The sequence below is a fragment of the Physeter macrocephalus genome, chromosome 15, assembly GCF_002837175.3.
Source record: "Physeter macrocephalus isolate SW-GA chromosome 15, ASM283717v5, whole genome shotgun sequence".
In the NCBI taxonomy this organism is placed as follows: domain Eukaryota; kingdom Metazoa; phylum Chordata; class Mammalia; order Artiodactyla; family Physeteridae; genus Physeter; species Physeter macrocephalus.
In genome coordinates this window covers 15,435,840-15,450,886 of record NC_041228.1, presented here as the reverse complement: position 1 = coordinate 15,450,886, position 15,047 = coordinate 15,435,840, and the positions used below count along the sequence as shown (strand labels likewise).

General features: G+C 38.3%; 1 protein-coding gene across 1 annotated transcript in view; it reads right to left on the bottom strand.

The window, feature by feature from the left end:
• ATAD2 (ATPase family AAA domain containing 2) overlaps positions 1 to 10,807 on the bottom strand; it is a 47,811-nt gene extending 37,004 nt beyond the window's left edge. Inside the window, exons 1-6 of the mRNA XM_028500402.2 lie at positions 10,677 to 10,807; positions 9,940 to 10,042; positions 9,597 to 9,684; positions 8,625 to 8,870; positions 7,889 to 8,006; positions 538 to 645 (exon numbers count right to left, since the gene is read on the bottom strand). Coding sequence (XP_028356203.2) covers positions 538 to 645; positions 7,889 to 8,006; positions 8,625 to 8,870; positions 9,597 to 9,684; positions 9,940 to 10,042; positions 10,677 to 10,714 — 701 coding nt within the window. The 5' untranslated portion in view covers positions 10,715 to 10,807. The remainder of the gene's footprint in view (positions 1 to 537; positions 646 to 7,888; positions 8,007 to 8,624; positions 8,871 to 9,596; positions 9,685 to 9,939; positions 10,043 to 10,676) is intronic.
• Positions 10,808 to 15,047: the final 4,240 nt, after the last annotated feature.

Below are 15,047 nucleotides of genomic sequence, written 5' to 3'. Positions count from 1 at the left end.
CCATGGCTCACGGGCCTAGCCGCTCCGCGGCATGTGGGACCCTCCCGGACCGGGGCACGAACCCGTGTCCCCTGCAACGGCAGGCCGACTCTCAACCACTACGCCACCAGGGAAGCCCTTTTTTTTTTTTAATAAGAGTAGTGTTTTAGAAATGGCTTTTATTTATTTATGGCTGTGTTGGGTCTTCGTTTCTGTGCGAGGGCTTTCTCTAGTTGCGGCGAGCGGGGGCCACTCTTCATCGCGGTGCGCGGGCCTCTCACTATCACGGCCTCTCTTGTTGCGGAGCACGGGCTCCAGATGCACAGGCTCAGTAGTAGTTGTGGCTCACAGGCCCAGGTGCTCTGCGGCATGTGGGATCTTCCCAGGCCAGGGCTCGAACCCGTGTCCCCTGCATTGGCAGGCACATTCTCAACCACTGCGCCACCAGGGAAGCCCATAATTTTTAATTCAGCCAAGCTGCACCTATCCTCAAATTATTCATCTTTCTTTCCACTTAAAAAAAAGCTGGTAGCTTTAAAGGAATCAACATGCACTAACCTGTTGATAGCTCTATTGCGGCTCCTTTTTCTTCGCCTCTCAAATTGTTGTTCATCTTCAGAAGAGGAAGATGAAGTAGAGTCACTACTGTGGATTGCATGCCTTCGCCTAAAGTAAAGAGGAAAACTGAAATCATGATGAAGGCAGGAGAAAACGGGCATCTTACGGGATGCAAACATTAGAAATACCTAATAATCCAAAAATGTTTATCGTAAAATTAATACATTTGCTGAATCAATGAAGTAAGCTCTGTTGGTTGAATCTTTTGAAGGGAATAAAAGACTTAGACAACTGAAGAGGGAAAAAAAGATAGGAGGCTGTGGTAGAGCTGACAATCAAATGTTCATTAAGACAAAACATGGTCCAGGCAGGGTGACTTCTTATTCTTAGTCTTAATATAAATCAGTTACCCTCAAAGAGAAAGGCAGGATAAAGAGGGTTTTAGAATCTTTGTGACTGTAATTTTAGAAAGTATTTTCAACATTATACTACATATAATTTACACTTGGAAGGGAATCACCTATTTTGAAATGTCAAACAACCTTAAAAGGAGAACAAGAGAATTTTTATGTAAACCAAAGGGAATCAAGAAGGGTTAAAAAATGCTAAGAAACTGTGAGAAATGAGACGGGTCTTTTATCTATAGTATATCCTCAACTCTAAATTCACAACTGCCATTTAACAGTTGTGTAAATGTGGATGAGTTAACTCAACCCATATAAGCCTCAATTTTCTCACGTTTAAAAAAAAAAAGACTTCCCTGGTGGCGCAGTGGTTGAGAATCTGCCTGCTAATGCAGGGGACACGGGTTCGAGCCCTGGTCTTGAAAGATCCCACATGCCGCGGAGCAACTGGGCCCGTGAGCCACAACTACTGAGCCTGCGCGTCTGGAGCCTGTGCTCTGCAACGAGAGGCCGCGATAGTGAGAGGCCCCCGCTTGCCACAACTAGAGAAAGCCCTTGCACAGAAACGAAGACCCAACACAGCCAAAAATGGAAGGAAGGAAGGGTGGGAGGGAGGGAGGGAGGAAGGAAGGAAGGAAAGAAGGAAGGAAGGAAGGAAGGAAGGAAGGAAGGAAGGAAGGAAGGAAGGAAGGAAGGAAGGAAGGAAGGAAGGAAGGAAGGAAGGAAGGAAGGAAGGAAGGAAGGAAGGAAGGAAGGAAGGAAGGAAGGAAGGAAGGAAGGAAGGAAGGAAGGAAGGAAGGAAGGAAGGAAGGAAGGAAGGAAGGAAGGAAGGAAGGAAGGAAGGAAGGAAGGAAGGAAGGAAGGAAGGAAGGAAGGAAGGAAGGAAGGAAGGAAGGAAGGAAGGAAGGAAGGAAGGAAGGAAGGAAGGAAGGGAGAAAGAATCCACCTGCCAATGCAGGGGACACGGGTTCGAGCCCTGGTCCGGGAAGATCCCACAGGCCGCGGAGCAACTAAGCCCGTGCGCAACTACTGAGCCTGCGCTCTAGAGGCCGCGAGCCACGACCACTGAAGCCCACGTGCCTAGAGCCTCTGATCCGCAACAAGAGAAGCCACCGCAATGAGAAGCCCGCGCACTGCAACAAGAGTAGCCCCCACTCGCCACAACTAGAGAAAGACCGTACGCAGCAACGAAGACCCAACACAACCAAAAATAACTTATTTTTAAAAAGAGATAAAAATAATCAAAATCTTAGGTTGGTTGGTAGTATTGAATACGATGCTGATATATATGGAACCTAGAAAAATGGTACAGATGAACCTGTTTGCAAGTCAGAAATAGAGACACAGGTGTAGAGAACAAACTTATGGACACCAAGGGGGGAAAATGGCGGGTGGGGTTGTGGTGGTGGGATGAATTGGGAGCTTGGGATTGCCATGTATACACTAATACGTATAAAACAGAAACTAATAAGAATCTGATGTATAAAAAATAAAATTCAAAAATTCAAAAAAAAAATACAATGCTGAGTGCTGCAAATACTCAAAACGTTTTAAAATCACTTCTGCCTTTGGACAGTTGCAAAGACCCACAGTATAAAAACAGAATCTGGCTGGGAAAACCTTTAATCATTCTATTGGCTCAGGGTCTAGAGCATTTCCTGAGTCAGAGTACAATCATGGTTAAGTAGGTAAGTCCAAAAATATAAAAGGTTCACAATCTATTATCTGCAAAATTGAGGTCCAGAATCTTATACCTAAAAAAAAAACTCTGAAAACTTTTTCCATTATTCACTTAGCAGCAAAACATGACCTGAAATGTCATAAAAGCAATTCAAAATCTCTATTTGTCCTGCTTACTGTGATTATTCATACATTTTGCTATAAAATTAATATATCTGACTATACAGTGCTGGCCCAGACACACCTACAAATGTTAATATTGCACATTATATATGTTGTATGTTTTCCTTGTAAATCCCCCCCATATCTGAATTCTGAAATATAAAGCAGCCCCAGGATTTTGATAAGGGGTTGTGGAAACACAGATATAAGTGAGAAAATAATCCTTCACCATCTACCCACTCAAACACATCCAAAGACCATATTTGTGATCTGCCTGTAAAACCGAGTACAAGTCTGCAGTTTTATATGAAAGACTAACTTATTTCATACTACCATTAATATTATAAATAGAATCTTTCTTGTAATTATGTAATATACATAATTGTGTGTGAATTCAGTAGGTATTCACATAATTAAGACTAACAATTAATAAAAAGGACTAATTTACTAAGTGTTTCTTGTACCAGGTGGTTGACATATTATCAAACTTAATCTTAATTAAAACTGGACAAGTACATATTAGTAGGCTCATTATACAGTCGGGGCCAACGTGGCTCATAGTTTAAAGAACTTGCTTAAAATATCAGAATTAGTCAATGATGGTATAATTCAAAATCTTTGTCTATTAAAAAAAATCCACGTTCTGTACACTACCACACTGATGATCTCCAGTTTATTTCATAAACCAATAAAGTTATAAGCAAACAAAACCTTGTGGACTGACAAAGTTTCCAACGTCTGATGTGCAAAGTAGGGATTATTTTTGATTATAGTTACAAATGCATATAGAACTTAACATGTGCCAGATACTATTTTAAACATTTTATAGGTATTAACTCACCTAATTTGCACAATACTATGAGATAGGTGCTACTGTCTCCATTCTACAGATCAAAAAACTAAAGCATGGAGAGGTTAAATAACTTGGAAAAGGTCACTAATAAGTAAGTGGTAGAGCTGAACTCACAACCTAGGCAGTCCTAGTTCTTCAAAATTACACTGTAGAAAGGCCATTATTTCAGTTAAAAAAAAATGCTAAATACATATACCCACATTCACTTTTTCTTTTTTCCATTTTACTAGTAACTTTTGAAAAATTTGGCACAGACAGCACTGGACCAGCACTTTGAACCTAACTGGAGTGTCTAGAGTTGCCAGTTCTAGTTCCTTGACAACCAGTAACATGTACTTTGTAATACCAGTGAAGCAATTGTGCTATTTATGTTACCTTCTTGTTTAAAGGGGCTAGGCTTGTTCCAGAAACTCCAAACTGAAGCTAAAGAGTAAACCTTAGATGACTAGAGGTTAGTAATCACAAGGAAGAAAGAAAATCCTACTTAAAGGCAGCATTTCTGAAGTTCTGCTATGTAAGTATGCCAAAGACCCTTCAAAAATCCTACATTGTGGCTGCAAGTTACACTAAGAGCAATGTTCAAACAACTCTTTGGATGTGTGCTTTGTTTCCCTGCCTAAGTAGGATATAAATGATAAACAGAAGCTGGTCTCTTCAAGAAAAAGTAAAAAGACTAATAGGTCAAATGACTACCATTAAAGTTGTTAGAAGGAATGAGATGTTAACTCCACCATGGTGAAGAAATTGAAACAAACAAAAAAAAGGTTTAAAGGGCTACATTCGAAAGATCAGGTAATAACAAGTGTTATTAAAGGTGTAGAGAAATTGGAACTCTAGTACATTGCTTGTGGAAATGTAAAGTGCAGCAGCCATTTTGGAAAAACAATCTGGCAATTCCTCAAAACATTAAATATAGTTAGCATTTGATCTAGCAATTCCACTTTTAGGTATATACCCAAGAGAAATGAAAAGATTTGTTCACACAAAAAGTTGTACATGAATGTTCATAATAGCATTACTCATAATAGCCAAAAAGTAGAATCAACCCAAATGTCCATCAACTAATAAAGGGATAAACAAAGTATAGTATATTTATACAAGGGAATCTTATTTGGCAATAAAAAGGAATGAAGTACTAATACATCCTACAATGCAGATGAACCTTGAAAATGTTATACCAAGCAAATGAACCCAGTCACAAAGAATTCCACTTATATGAAATACCCAGAATCTATACAGACAGAAAGTAGAACAGTGGTAGGTTAGGGCTGAAAGGATTGGCGAGTGATAACTAGAGTACAGGGTTACATATTTTTTTTTCATTTTTTTGGTCATGCCGTGCACGTACGGGATCTCAGTTCCCTGGTCAGGGATGGAACCTGTGCCCCCTACATTGGGAGAGCAGAGTCTTAACCACTGGACCACCAGGGAAGTCCCCAGGGTTACTTTCTGAGGCAAGAAAAATGTTCTAAAATTGTGGTGGTTGGGATTTCCCTGGTGGTCCAGTGGGTAAGATTCCACTCTCCCAATGCAAGGGGCCCGGGTCTGATCCCTAGTAGGGGAACTAGATCCCGCATGCATGCCGCAACTAAGAGTTCGCATGCCACAACTAAGAAGTCCACATGCTGCAACTAAACGATTCCACATGCTGCAACAAAGATCCCGCGTGCCACAACTAAGACCTGGTGCAGCCAAAATAAATAAATAAATAAAATAAATATTAAAAAAAACACAAAACTGTGGTGATAGTTGCACAACTCAGTGAATAAAAAACATTGTATACTTTAAATGGGCGAACTATATGATATGTGAATTATATCACAATAAAGTTGTTATCAAAAAGAAAAAGTTTAAAGGGAGTTATCAAAACACCAAGGTAATTAAGTCAAATAATGTGACTCAGGGTACAGATTAAATCTCTTGGTTCATAGTTTAAATGAGTCAGAATCCTCCACTAGTCCAAGATCCAAGGGCAGGAATTCTGACTTAAGTCATTTTTATATCCATAGTGCTTAGCACATAGTAGTACTCAAACATTTGTTAAATAAGAGGAAGGGGAAAAAATCCTGTATCCAAGGAGCTATGCAATAACATGAGACACTCTCCATAGAGAAAGAGTATACCCTGTGAACCAAATATGGGAACTCAAGCACCAAAGTGGCAAAAAAAATTCCTACCTACTGCAAGATATATCATAGGTGGTGATTACGGAGGCAAGTCAATCAACAAGCATGTTAATTCCAGAAATATAAACCCATTAAATATGGGAAAAGAAATTAAATTTCAAAGTAACTGCCAGCCTCTCACTTCTGTGGGATCAAACATAGCCTGTTTTGTGAATCAGTCAACCAAGACAGCTGCCCTGGGCCCTGTGCTTGATGGGGACTCCAGGGAGCAATACACCTTACTCTCCTTTTCTGAAGATCATTAAATTACACTATCAAAATACTGGTCTTTAACAATATCCTATGGGGCCTATAAAAAGTACTGACAGTGTGGCCTCCTTTTTTTTTTTCAATATTTATTTATTTGGGCTGCACCGGGTCTTAGTTGTGGCACGCAGGATCTTTGTGGCACGCAGGATCTTTGTGGCATGTGGACTTCTTAGTTGCAGCATGCAGACTCTTAGTTGCGGCATGCATGTGGGATCTAGTTCCCTGACCAGCTATCGAACCCGGGCCCCCAGAACTGGGAGCGCTGAGTCTTACCCACTGGACCATCACGAAAGTCCCTGGCCTCTTTTCTTTTTTTGTGTGTGTGTTTAACTTTTTTTTTTATTGAAGTATAGTTGATTTACAATGTTGTGTTAGTTTCAGGTATACAGCACAGTGATTCAGTTACACATACATATATATGTAAGAATATGTATATATTCTTTTTCAGATTCTTTTCCCTTATAGGTTATTACAAGATATTGAGTATATAGTTCCCTGTGCTATACAGGTCCTTGTTGGTTACCTATTTTATTTTTTATTTATTTATTTTTAAAAAATTTATTTATTTATTATTTTTGGCTGCGTTGGGTCTTCGTTGCCGTGCGCAGGCTTTCTCTAGTTGCGGCGAGCGGGGGCTACTCTTCGTTGCAGTGCGCAGGCTTCTCACTGAGGTGGCTTCTCCTGTTGTGGAGCACGGGCTCTAGGCACGCGGGCTTCAGTAGTTTTGACTGGCCTCTTTTCAAGTGCAGTTTATCTTGGGCAGCCCTGACAGGTTGTCTTTCTGATTCTCTATGCTTCTGGGCTCTGGTTGTGTGAAAAGGGATGATGAAACAAGAAATCTAGACCGTACACTTGTGATTTTGAGACTCTGAACATCAAATTAAAAGACCCCGGGACGCAAGCAGTAGTTCATATTTTTCCTAGAAGAGAGAAATTTGTCAGTACCTATAGAGGTGTGGCCTTCCATGGCCAAAACATGATCAGATATAGTCTGCTTCTATGAGGAGGCTTCTAAAAACTGTTTGAATAGTTGAAGTCTCATAAGACTTCAGTCTTACTTCTGAGCACATTAATAATATTAGGAAAAAAGCACCATTCCCCACGAGTGTTATTTTTTTCTGCCTTTTTAGGCTTCACCCTATAAGCTTTCTCATTCATGAACTACTATAATGCTACTATTACCCAGAAAATTCTAATGCATCAGAAAATCTTTTATTACTCAGGAGAATGAAGAAATAACAAGAATTACCTCTTTAGACTTAAGTATGACAGACAGGCAACAAGTCTCAGGATGTAGAGGAAAAGAAACCCACAAATAATATATAGTCATAGAAAATTAATGTTTCCCAGTATGTAGGAAGAGCGAATTTGAAAAATATATCCAAAAATGGATGGTCACAGTCTAGAAGCTATGTAACTTAGAATTTGTCATGGTAAGAAAATATATCTAGGACAGTATGTGAAGACAAGACTAAACCTATACTCTAACTAAATGCGAAACAATCTATGTAAAATGCTTAACACCAAGCCAGGAATACAGTAAACACTGAAGCAAAGGTTGCTCTCTATTATTAGTGTGGAACAATGGAATAAACTACCTTACCATAGTAGTTGTTAACAATTCCTATCAGTGGAAGCAAAACCAAAAACTAGTCAGTGGTAGGGGGGATTAGAACACTAAAGGCATAGAGCTAACTCTCCCAAATATACAATTCTAGAATTCTATCCTGATACGCCTAATACTAAGACTCTAGAATCCTACCTTAACATAGAGACAATTATGTTGTCATAAGTCAGTCACTATTTCAGAACCAAACCTGTTCATTCGTTTACAATAAGGACTTCTTGGTCCCGCAGAAGATAATCGATATCTTGGTCTTGTGGGAGAAGCTGGGCCACTATAAAATATGTTGGGCTTTCTCTGATGACGAGGTTCTAAGAAAAAAAATTATATGTATGTGACATATAAATATGTATAAAGACAATTTTGCTCTTCACCTAAATACTTACAATGATGCTACCTTCCATGAAAATACTAGTACATATCTACTGTAGAATATTTTACTGTTCATGTTTTAAATCGTTTACACCTGCAACGTTGCTGTTGAATATATATGTGTAGCACAGACAACAACCAACCAAAACACACACTGGCCATAAACAACCATTATGATTATACTGATGCATAATAGCTGATTATCAGCTTTGCATATATACACTCAGAAGTAATGAGGTACAACTTTAACATAAATCAAAAGCGGTCCTATTTACACTAATTTATAAAATAAAGTACAAAGCTGTGAAAACTAAAATAATTAAAGACAGACATGAAATTTCAAAATAACCCAATTATTTACTTTTATCAAGGCTAACATTTAACTTTCTTTAGAAGAAATAACTTCTTGCACATCTTGGGTAAGTTATGAAAGACAACAGCCATGAGTATTCTGCAAAATGAAAACATGAAAAATAAGAATAACAGAAGAAAGGCAGTGAAGATAAAGGAAACCTGATTACATCTTCTCCTGGAAAAAAAAAAAAAATAGCACTTACTTTCCAATGGAGCCTGATAGTAAACGGTAGCTTTTCTCTGTCTAAGATAATATCGTTTCTGATTGTCTTCTTCTCCATCCTCTTCATCTTCATCATCATCATCTACATCATCATCATCTTCTTCATCATCATCTTCTTCATCATCATCTTCTACATCATCGTCTTCTACATCATCGTCTTCTTCATCATCATCTTCATCTTCACCATCATCTTCATCTTCTTGGTCTTCACCCTCTTCAGATGACTCTACAATTAAGAATCATTTACTTTCAGGCTTCTCACCCAAATGCTAACAATTTTTAAAATAGGGGAATAGAAAAAGACTCTCCTTTTAAAATTTATTTACTTCTAGATTGTTCATAGAAAGAATCTGTAATTCTGCAACATCAAATGAAGATTTTTTAAAAATGAAGTAAAAAACTATAAAATTAAAAACAACTAGGGGAGGGAAAAAAGTAGTTTCAAGGCTACTATCAGTACATACCAAACTAAAGTTTATAGCGTTACTGCTAATTTCATTGATATAGTGGACTTCTGGCTGCCACTGAGTTACATGCAGTGTAACTCAAATAATCTACTTAAGATAACGTAAAACACCCTCACCAAACATTTAAAACGCATTTCGGAAAACTGATTTTCATTCAATAAAAGTTCTAAGAAATTGCAGCAGTAAGTCCTAAACAGAACAGTAAAACTCAACTTTAACTAACTTTTAATGCAAACAGGTAGAGTGAGATATGCTGTCTGTAGATGTATTATACAAGCAAACCAGTTTCATTTGTTTTAGCATGTTTAAGTACTTTCCCAACATAACATATTACCCTTTTATCTCCCCTGCCTTCACTTTTTTCTTTGAAACCATGACAACCCTCTTAATTTATCATAAACTACCATAAATGTCACAGCTTCTGAATAAAAAGGCTATATTCTGCTAAATAAAACCCAGAAGATAGAACAAGAGAAAAGACTAACCCACACTGCCTTCTTGATTGTCAGTTGTTTCTTCATCAGTTCTTTGAATACGTTTTTGTTTTCCTCTTGTGTACATATTAAGATTCCCCTACAAATGTTTAAATAAAATCCATTAACGTTTAGTATGTTTATTTAAAAAAATCCAGTAGGGCCTTCCAATCCTACTGAAAACGAAGATATTTCCAGCTATAAACTCTTAAAGCTCCAGCAATAACTAGTGACTGATCAAACAAATGCTGAACAAAATGATGAATAATTTAACCAGAAAATGGAATAGGTTCTAGAGAAAAAAGGTTAAACTGGAGATTATTAAATCATCCCCTTAATGGAAGAATATATTTACTTCTTCTGTTTCATTAAACGCTCTCAAGTCTTCAAGTTCTCTCATTCGCTGTCTACGCATCTTCTTCATATCATCCATTTTTTGAAGTACAGCTTCAGCAGTGCTTTAAAATAAATGATATAAAAATAAGCTAAAACTGTAAAAGAGTAGTATATTTTAGGACTTCCCTCGTGGCGCAGTGGTTAAGAATCCGCCTGCCAATGCAGGGGACACGGGTTCGAGCCCTGGTCCAGGAAGATCCCATATGCCGCGGAGCAACTAAGCCCGTGCGCCACAGCTACTGAGCCTACACTCTATATAGCCCGCGCTCCGCAACAAGAGAAGCCACCACAATGAGAAGCCTGCGCACCGCAACGAAGAGTAGTCCCCGCTCACCACAACTAGAGAAAGCTCGCATGCAGCAACGAAGACCCAACACAGCCAGAAATAAAGAAATTTATTTAAAAAATAAAAGAGTAGTATATTTTTAAAAACTTAAATTTTTCTTCCATTGTATTCTCTGAGTGCTGGGATTTTAAATACCCTTATAAGAAGCACTGATTTACTAATGTAAAAATATTTCATATTCTTTGTAAGAATTTAAATACACATACAGAATTATTACAAAGTCCTCTAATAATCACTCTCCTTTACACTTTACATAAACTGAATGCATTAAATACTCCTGCTAGTCAAAACTTAGTCCCCAACAAAAAGTTTTTGCCAGCTAAATAATCTTGATCTAAATTTTTACTTACTTTGTTATAAGTTTGTCAAATAGTACAGACTGGTTCATGCTACCATAACGACTTCTAATCCTGCAACTTCGGCGAACTTCAACATCACCATTCTCTTCATGCAAGCGTTCTGTCTTTTGAACTATGTTTCTAGTCCTCAATGACCGAGTAACTGTAATTACTTTGTCTTCATAGATGTGTACATAAAAGCAAATAGAAATATTTGAAATAACAGCATTTATAAAACAATTCTAAAATGAACAACTGAATAGCTACACTTTCATATAATGAAATTTTAGTTTCTTGAACTTACCCTTCTCAAAAATACTAGAAAACAAAAATAAAGTTACAATATACATCTACCATAGGTCCAGCCACACTACTCTCAAGAGAAAACGAAAGCTATATATATATAATACAAAGACTTGTACACAATGTTCAAAGCAGTTTTGTGACAGTCCCCAAATGGAAACAACCCAAATGTCCATCAAAAGATGAAATTGTGGTAAACAACCTAAGTGTCCATCAACAGGTGAATGGATAAAGAAGATGTGGAATATACACACAATAGAATATTATTCAGCCATGAGAAAGGACATCCTGCTATTTGCAGTAATATGGATGGACCCTGAGGGCATTATACTAAGTGAAATAAGTCAGAGAAAGACAAATACTGAATGATATCACTTACATGTTCAATCTAGAAAAACCAAACTCATAGAAACAGAGACTAGAATGATGGTTACAAAGGACTAGGAAGTGAGAGAAAAAGGGGAGATTGTTAGTCAAAGAGTACAAATTTTCAGCCATAAAATGAGTAAATTCTGGGGCTCTAATGTATAGCAGAGTGGCTATAGTTAGTAATACTGTATTGCAGGGGTCCCCAACCCACGAGCCTGTTAGGAACCAGGCCGCACAGCAGGAGGTGAGCAGCAGGTGATCAAGCGAAGCTTCATCTGTATTTACAGTCACTCCCCATCACTTGCATTACCGCCTGAGCTCTGCCTCCTGTCAGATCAGTGGCGGCATTAGATTCTCACAGGAGCTCAAACCCTACTGTGAACTGCGCATGCGAAGGATCTAGGTTGCACACTCCTTATGAGAACCTAATGCCCGATGATCTGAGGTGGAGCTGAGGCAGTGATGCTAGCGCTGGGGAGCAGCTGCAAATACAGATTATCATTAGCAGAGAGATTTGACTGCACAGAGACCATAATAAATCAATTGCTTGCAGATTCATTGCAAAACCCTATCAGTGAGTGGCAAGTGAAAACAAGCTCAGGGCTCCCACTGATTCTGCATTATGGTGAGTTGTATAATTATTTCATTATATATTACAATGTAATAATAACAGAAATAAGGTGCACAATAAATGTAATGCTCTTGAATCATCCCCAAACCACCCCCACAACACCTCCGCCCCCCAGTCCGTGGAAAAATTGTCTTCAATGAAATTGGTCCCTGGTGCCAAACAGGATGGAGACCGCTACCATATTGTATACTTGAAAGTTGCTGGGAGAGTGGATCTTGAATGTTCTCAGCACAAAAAAGAAATGGTAATTATGTGACATGATGCACGTGTTACATAAAGCCATGGTAATAATCATTTTGCAATATATAAGTATCAAATCAACAATGCAATGTACTCCTTAAGTTAAGGCAATGTTATATGCTAATTATATTAAAATAAAGCGAAGGAAAAAAAATTGTGGTATATCCACATAATGGAATACTACTCAGCAATAAAAAGCAACAACGTGGATGATACTCAAAGTAATTATGCTGAGTCAAAGAAGCCAAAGAAGAATGGATGCTGTGTAATTCCATTAATGTAAAACTCTAGACAATACAAACTCACCATACTCTACAGGACTCTGTAGAGTGCTGTCACATTCTACAGTGACAGCAAGCAGATTGGTGGCTGCTCAGGAATCTTGGGTCATGGGGAGGAGCTAGAGGAGCCAGGAGCGATTACAAAGGGGCCTGAGGAAATCCTGGAGGGTGATGGTTATCTTTACTACCTTATCGTGGTGATGGTTTGACGGCATGCACTTATATCAAAACCAAACAAACTGTACACTTCAAATATGGACAGTGTATTGTATGTACCACAATACGCCTGTAAACAAAATACTAAATACATGCTTTAAAAAATTTAAATGCCTTTAACATTACTTACCTTCTTTGCACTCTTCTTTTTTTTTATCAGCCTGCTGTCTGGCCAACTGCCTATATGAAAAAAATATAGCAAATAATTCAAAATAATTGACATAATTTTAAATCCTATATTTTATACTACAAACTAGGACCAAAAATTAAATCAGCTTGGAGGGTAAATACTTACAGCTACCTAAAAACCAGTGAAAAAATAGCATGAGAATACCTATGCTTATATATTGTTATGGCTAAACAAAGGCTGAGAACCCTGCTGTGAAATTCAATGATATACAGCTGTGTCTCAGTAGCAGCAGGGGATTGGTTCTAGGACCCCACATGGATACCAAAATCTGAGGATGCTCAAGTCTCTTATATAAAATGGCATAGTATTTGCATATAACCTCTGCCCATCCTTTTGTATACTTTATTTTTAAAATAAATTTATTTATTTATTTATTTTTGGCTGCATTGGGTCTTCGTTACTGTGCGCGGGCTTTCTCTAGTTGCCGCAAGTGGGGGCTACTCTTCATTGAGGTGCACAGGCTTTTCTTGTTGCGGAACACAGGCTCTAGGCACGTGGGCTTCACTAGTTGTGGCACGTGGGCTCTAGAGCGCAGGCTCAGTAGTTGTGGCACACGGGCTTAGGTGTTCCACCGCATGTGGGATCTTCCCGGACCAGGGCTCAAACCCGTGTCACCTGCGTTGGCAGGCAGATTCTTAACCACTGTGCCACCAGGGAAGCCTGTCCTCTTGTATACTTTAAATCACCTCTAGTTTACTTATAATACCTAATACAATGTAAATGCTATGTAAACAGTTGTTGGTGAGTGGTAAATTCAAGTTTTGCTTTTTGGAGCTTTCTGGAATTTGGGGGGAGGGGATATTTTCAATCCACTGTTGGTTGAATCTGCACATGCAGAACCAGTGGATACAGAGGGCCAACTGTATGCATTTAGCTCTTAGCTAAACAGAATTAATCAGAACAAATTATCTTACTTAAAACAAGAAATGAAATCCTTAGCCTAAGTATTTAGGTATAACTGAACTAATAAGCACTGAGTAAAAACAAGACAACGTGTTTTATACCACAGGGATATAGTGGTCCCAAATCCTTGAGGACCTATAAACATGTTACAGAACTTAGTGACATGTTCATTTCCTTCTAAGAACATTTGCTGGCTACAATCTTTACATGACATGCATTATCATTCACATGTAGAAAGAGTCACATTTGTGAATCAGATATCCCACCTATAAACTGGTATACAGAATCTGTTGAATTGCAAAAAACACCTTCCAGAGCTTAAAGAAAGTATCCTCCTCTCTTTCCCCAAATCCACTGAGCAACAAAGCAGTATGTCTCATTAACCTATTTTTAGGGACTCAATTTTCCATACTTGGATAGGCTATATCTATTAATCAACCTATGAATCAAGCAATATTTGCAAGTGTGCTGGTTATACCCATGGAGTTTCAAATGGGACACTTTAAAATAAAACAAAACCATCTTATCCACAGAGCTAACTCATGTGTCCTCCTAACAATGTAAGTCATCATTAATTCCTTATCTCTTTTGGAACACAGGTAAGAACCAAGAACAAAATAAAAAACCTTTCAGCAATCCATCTACAGATCAAGGTCTAGTTTGTTCACAGGTTCACAGACTTTTCTCATAGAGGAGACCCTCCCTCCATACCATGTAGGTCTACACTTTAATAAACCAGACCCCGTATTAGATGCTAGGGATACAAAGACTAAAGCAGTGTTTTTTTTTGCCTGTAGGTGAAGGGAAGCACTTTTTACCCTTGCAGGGGTTGCTATACTTGTTCTTAAACAGCTAGATAATAAATATTTTTGGCTTGTCAGTTTCTGTCATAACTACTCGTACAACTCTAACAGTGAAGCAGGAATGCAACCATAAACAGAGGTAATGGGCATGGCTGTGTTCCAATGAAACTATTTACCAAAACAGGTGTCTGGACTTTTGTCATCTCCTGTGAATCTGATGAAAGCTATGGATCTTTTCTCCCTAGAAAACTGCATATACACATACAAGTTTAAACATTACTTCAGAGGTTTCATATGCCCCCTGAAAACCATGATTACTGGACCTAGTTAAGAACGCCAGGACCAGACAAATATATATCCTGCTCTCAAGGCACAGTTATTCAAATCTTTATTATTCTAACAGTCTTGGTCCCCTGGTCTTTGAGCCCCAAACAGATTGAAAATAAA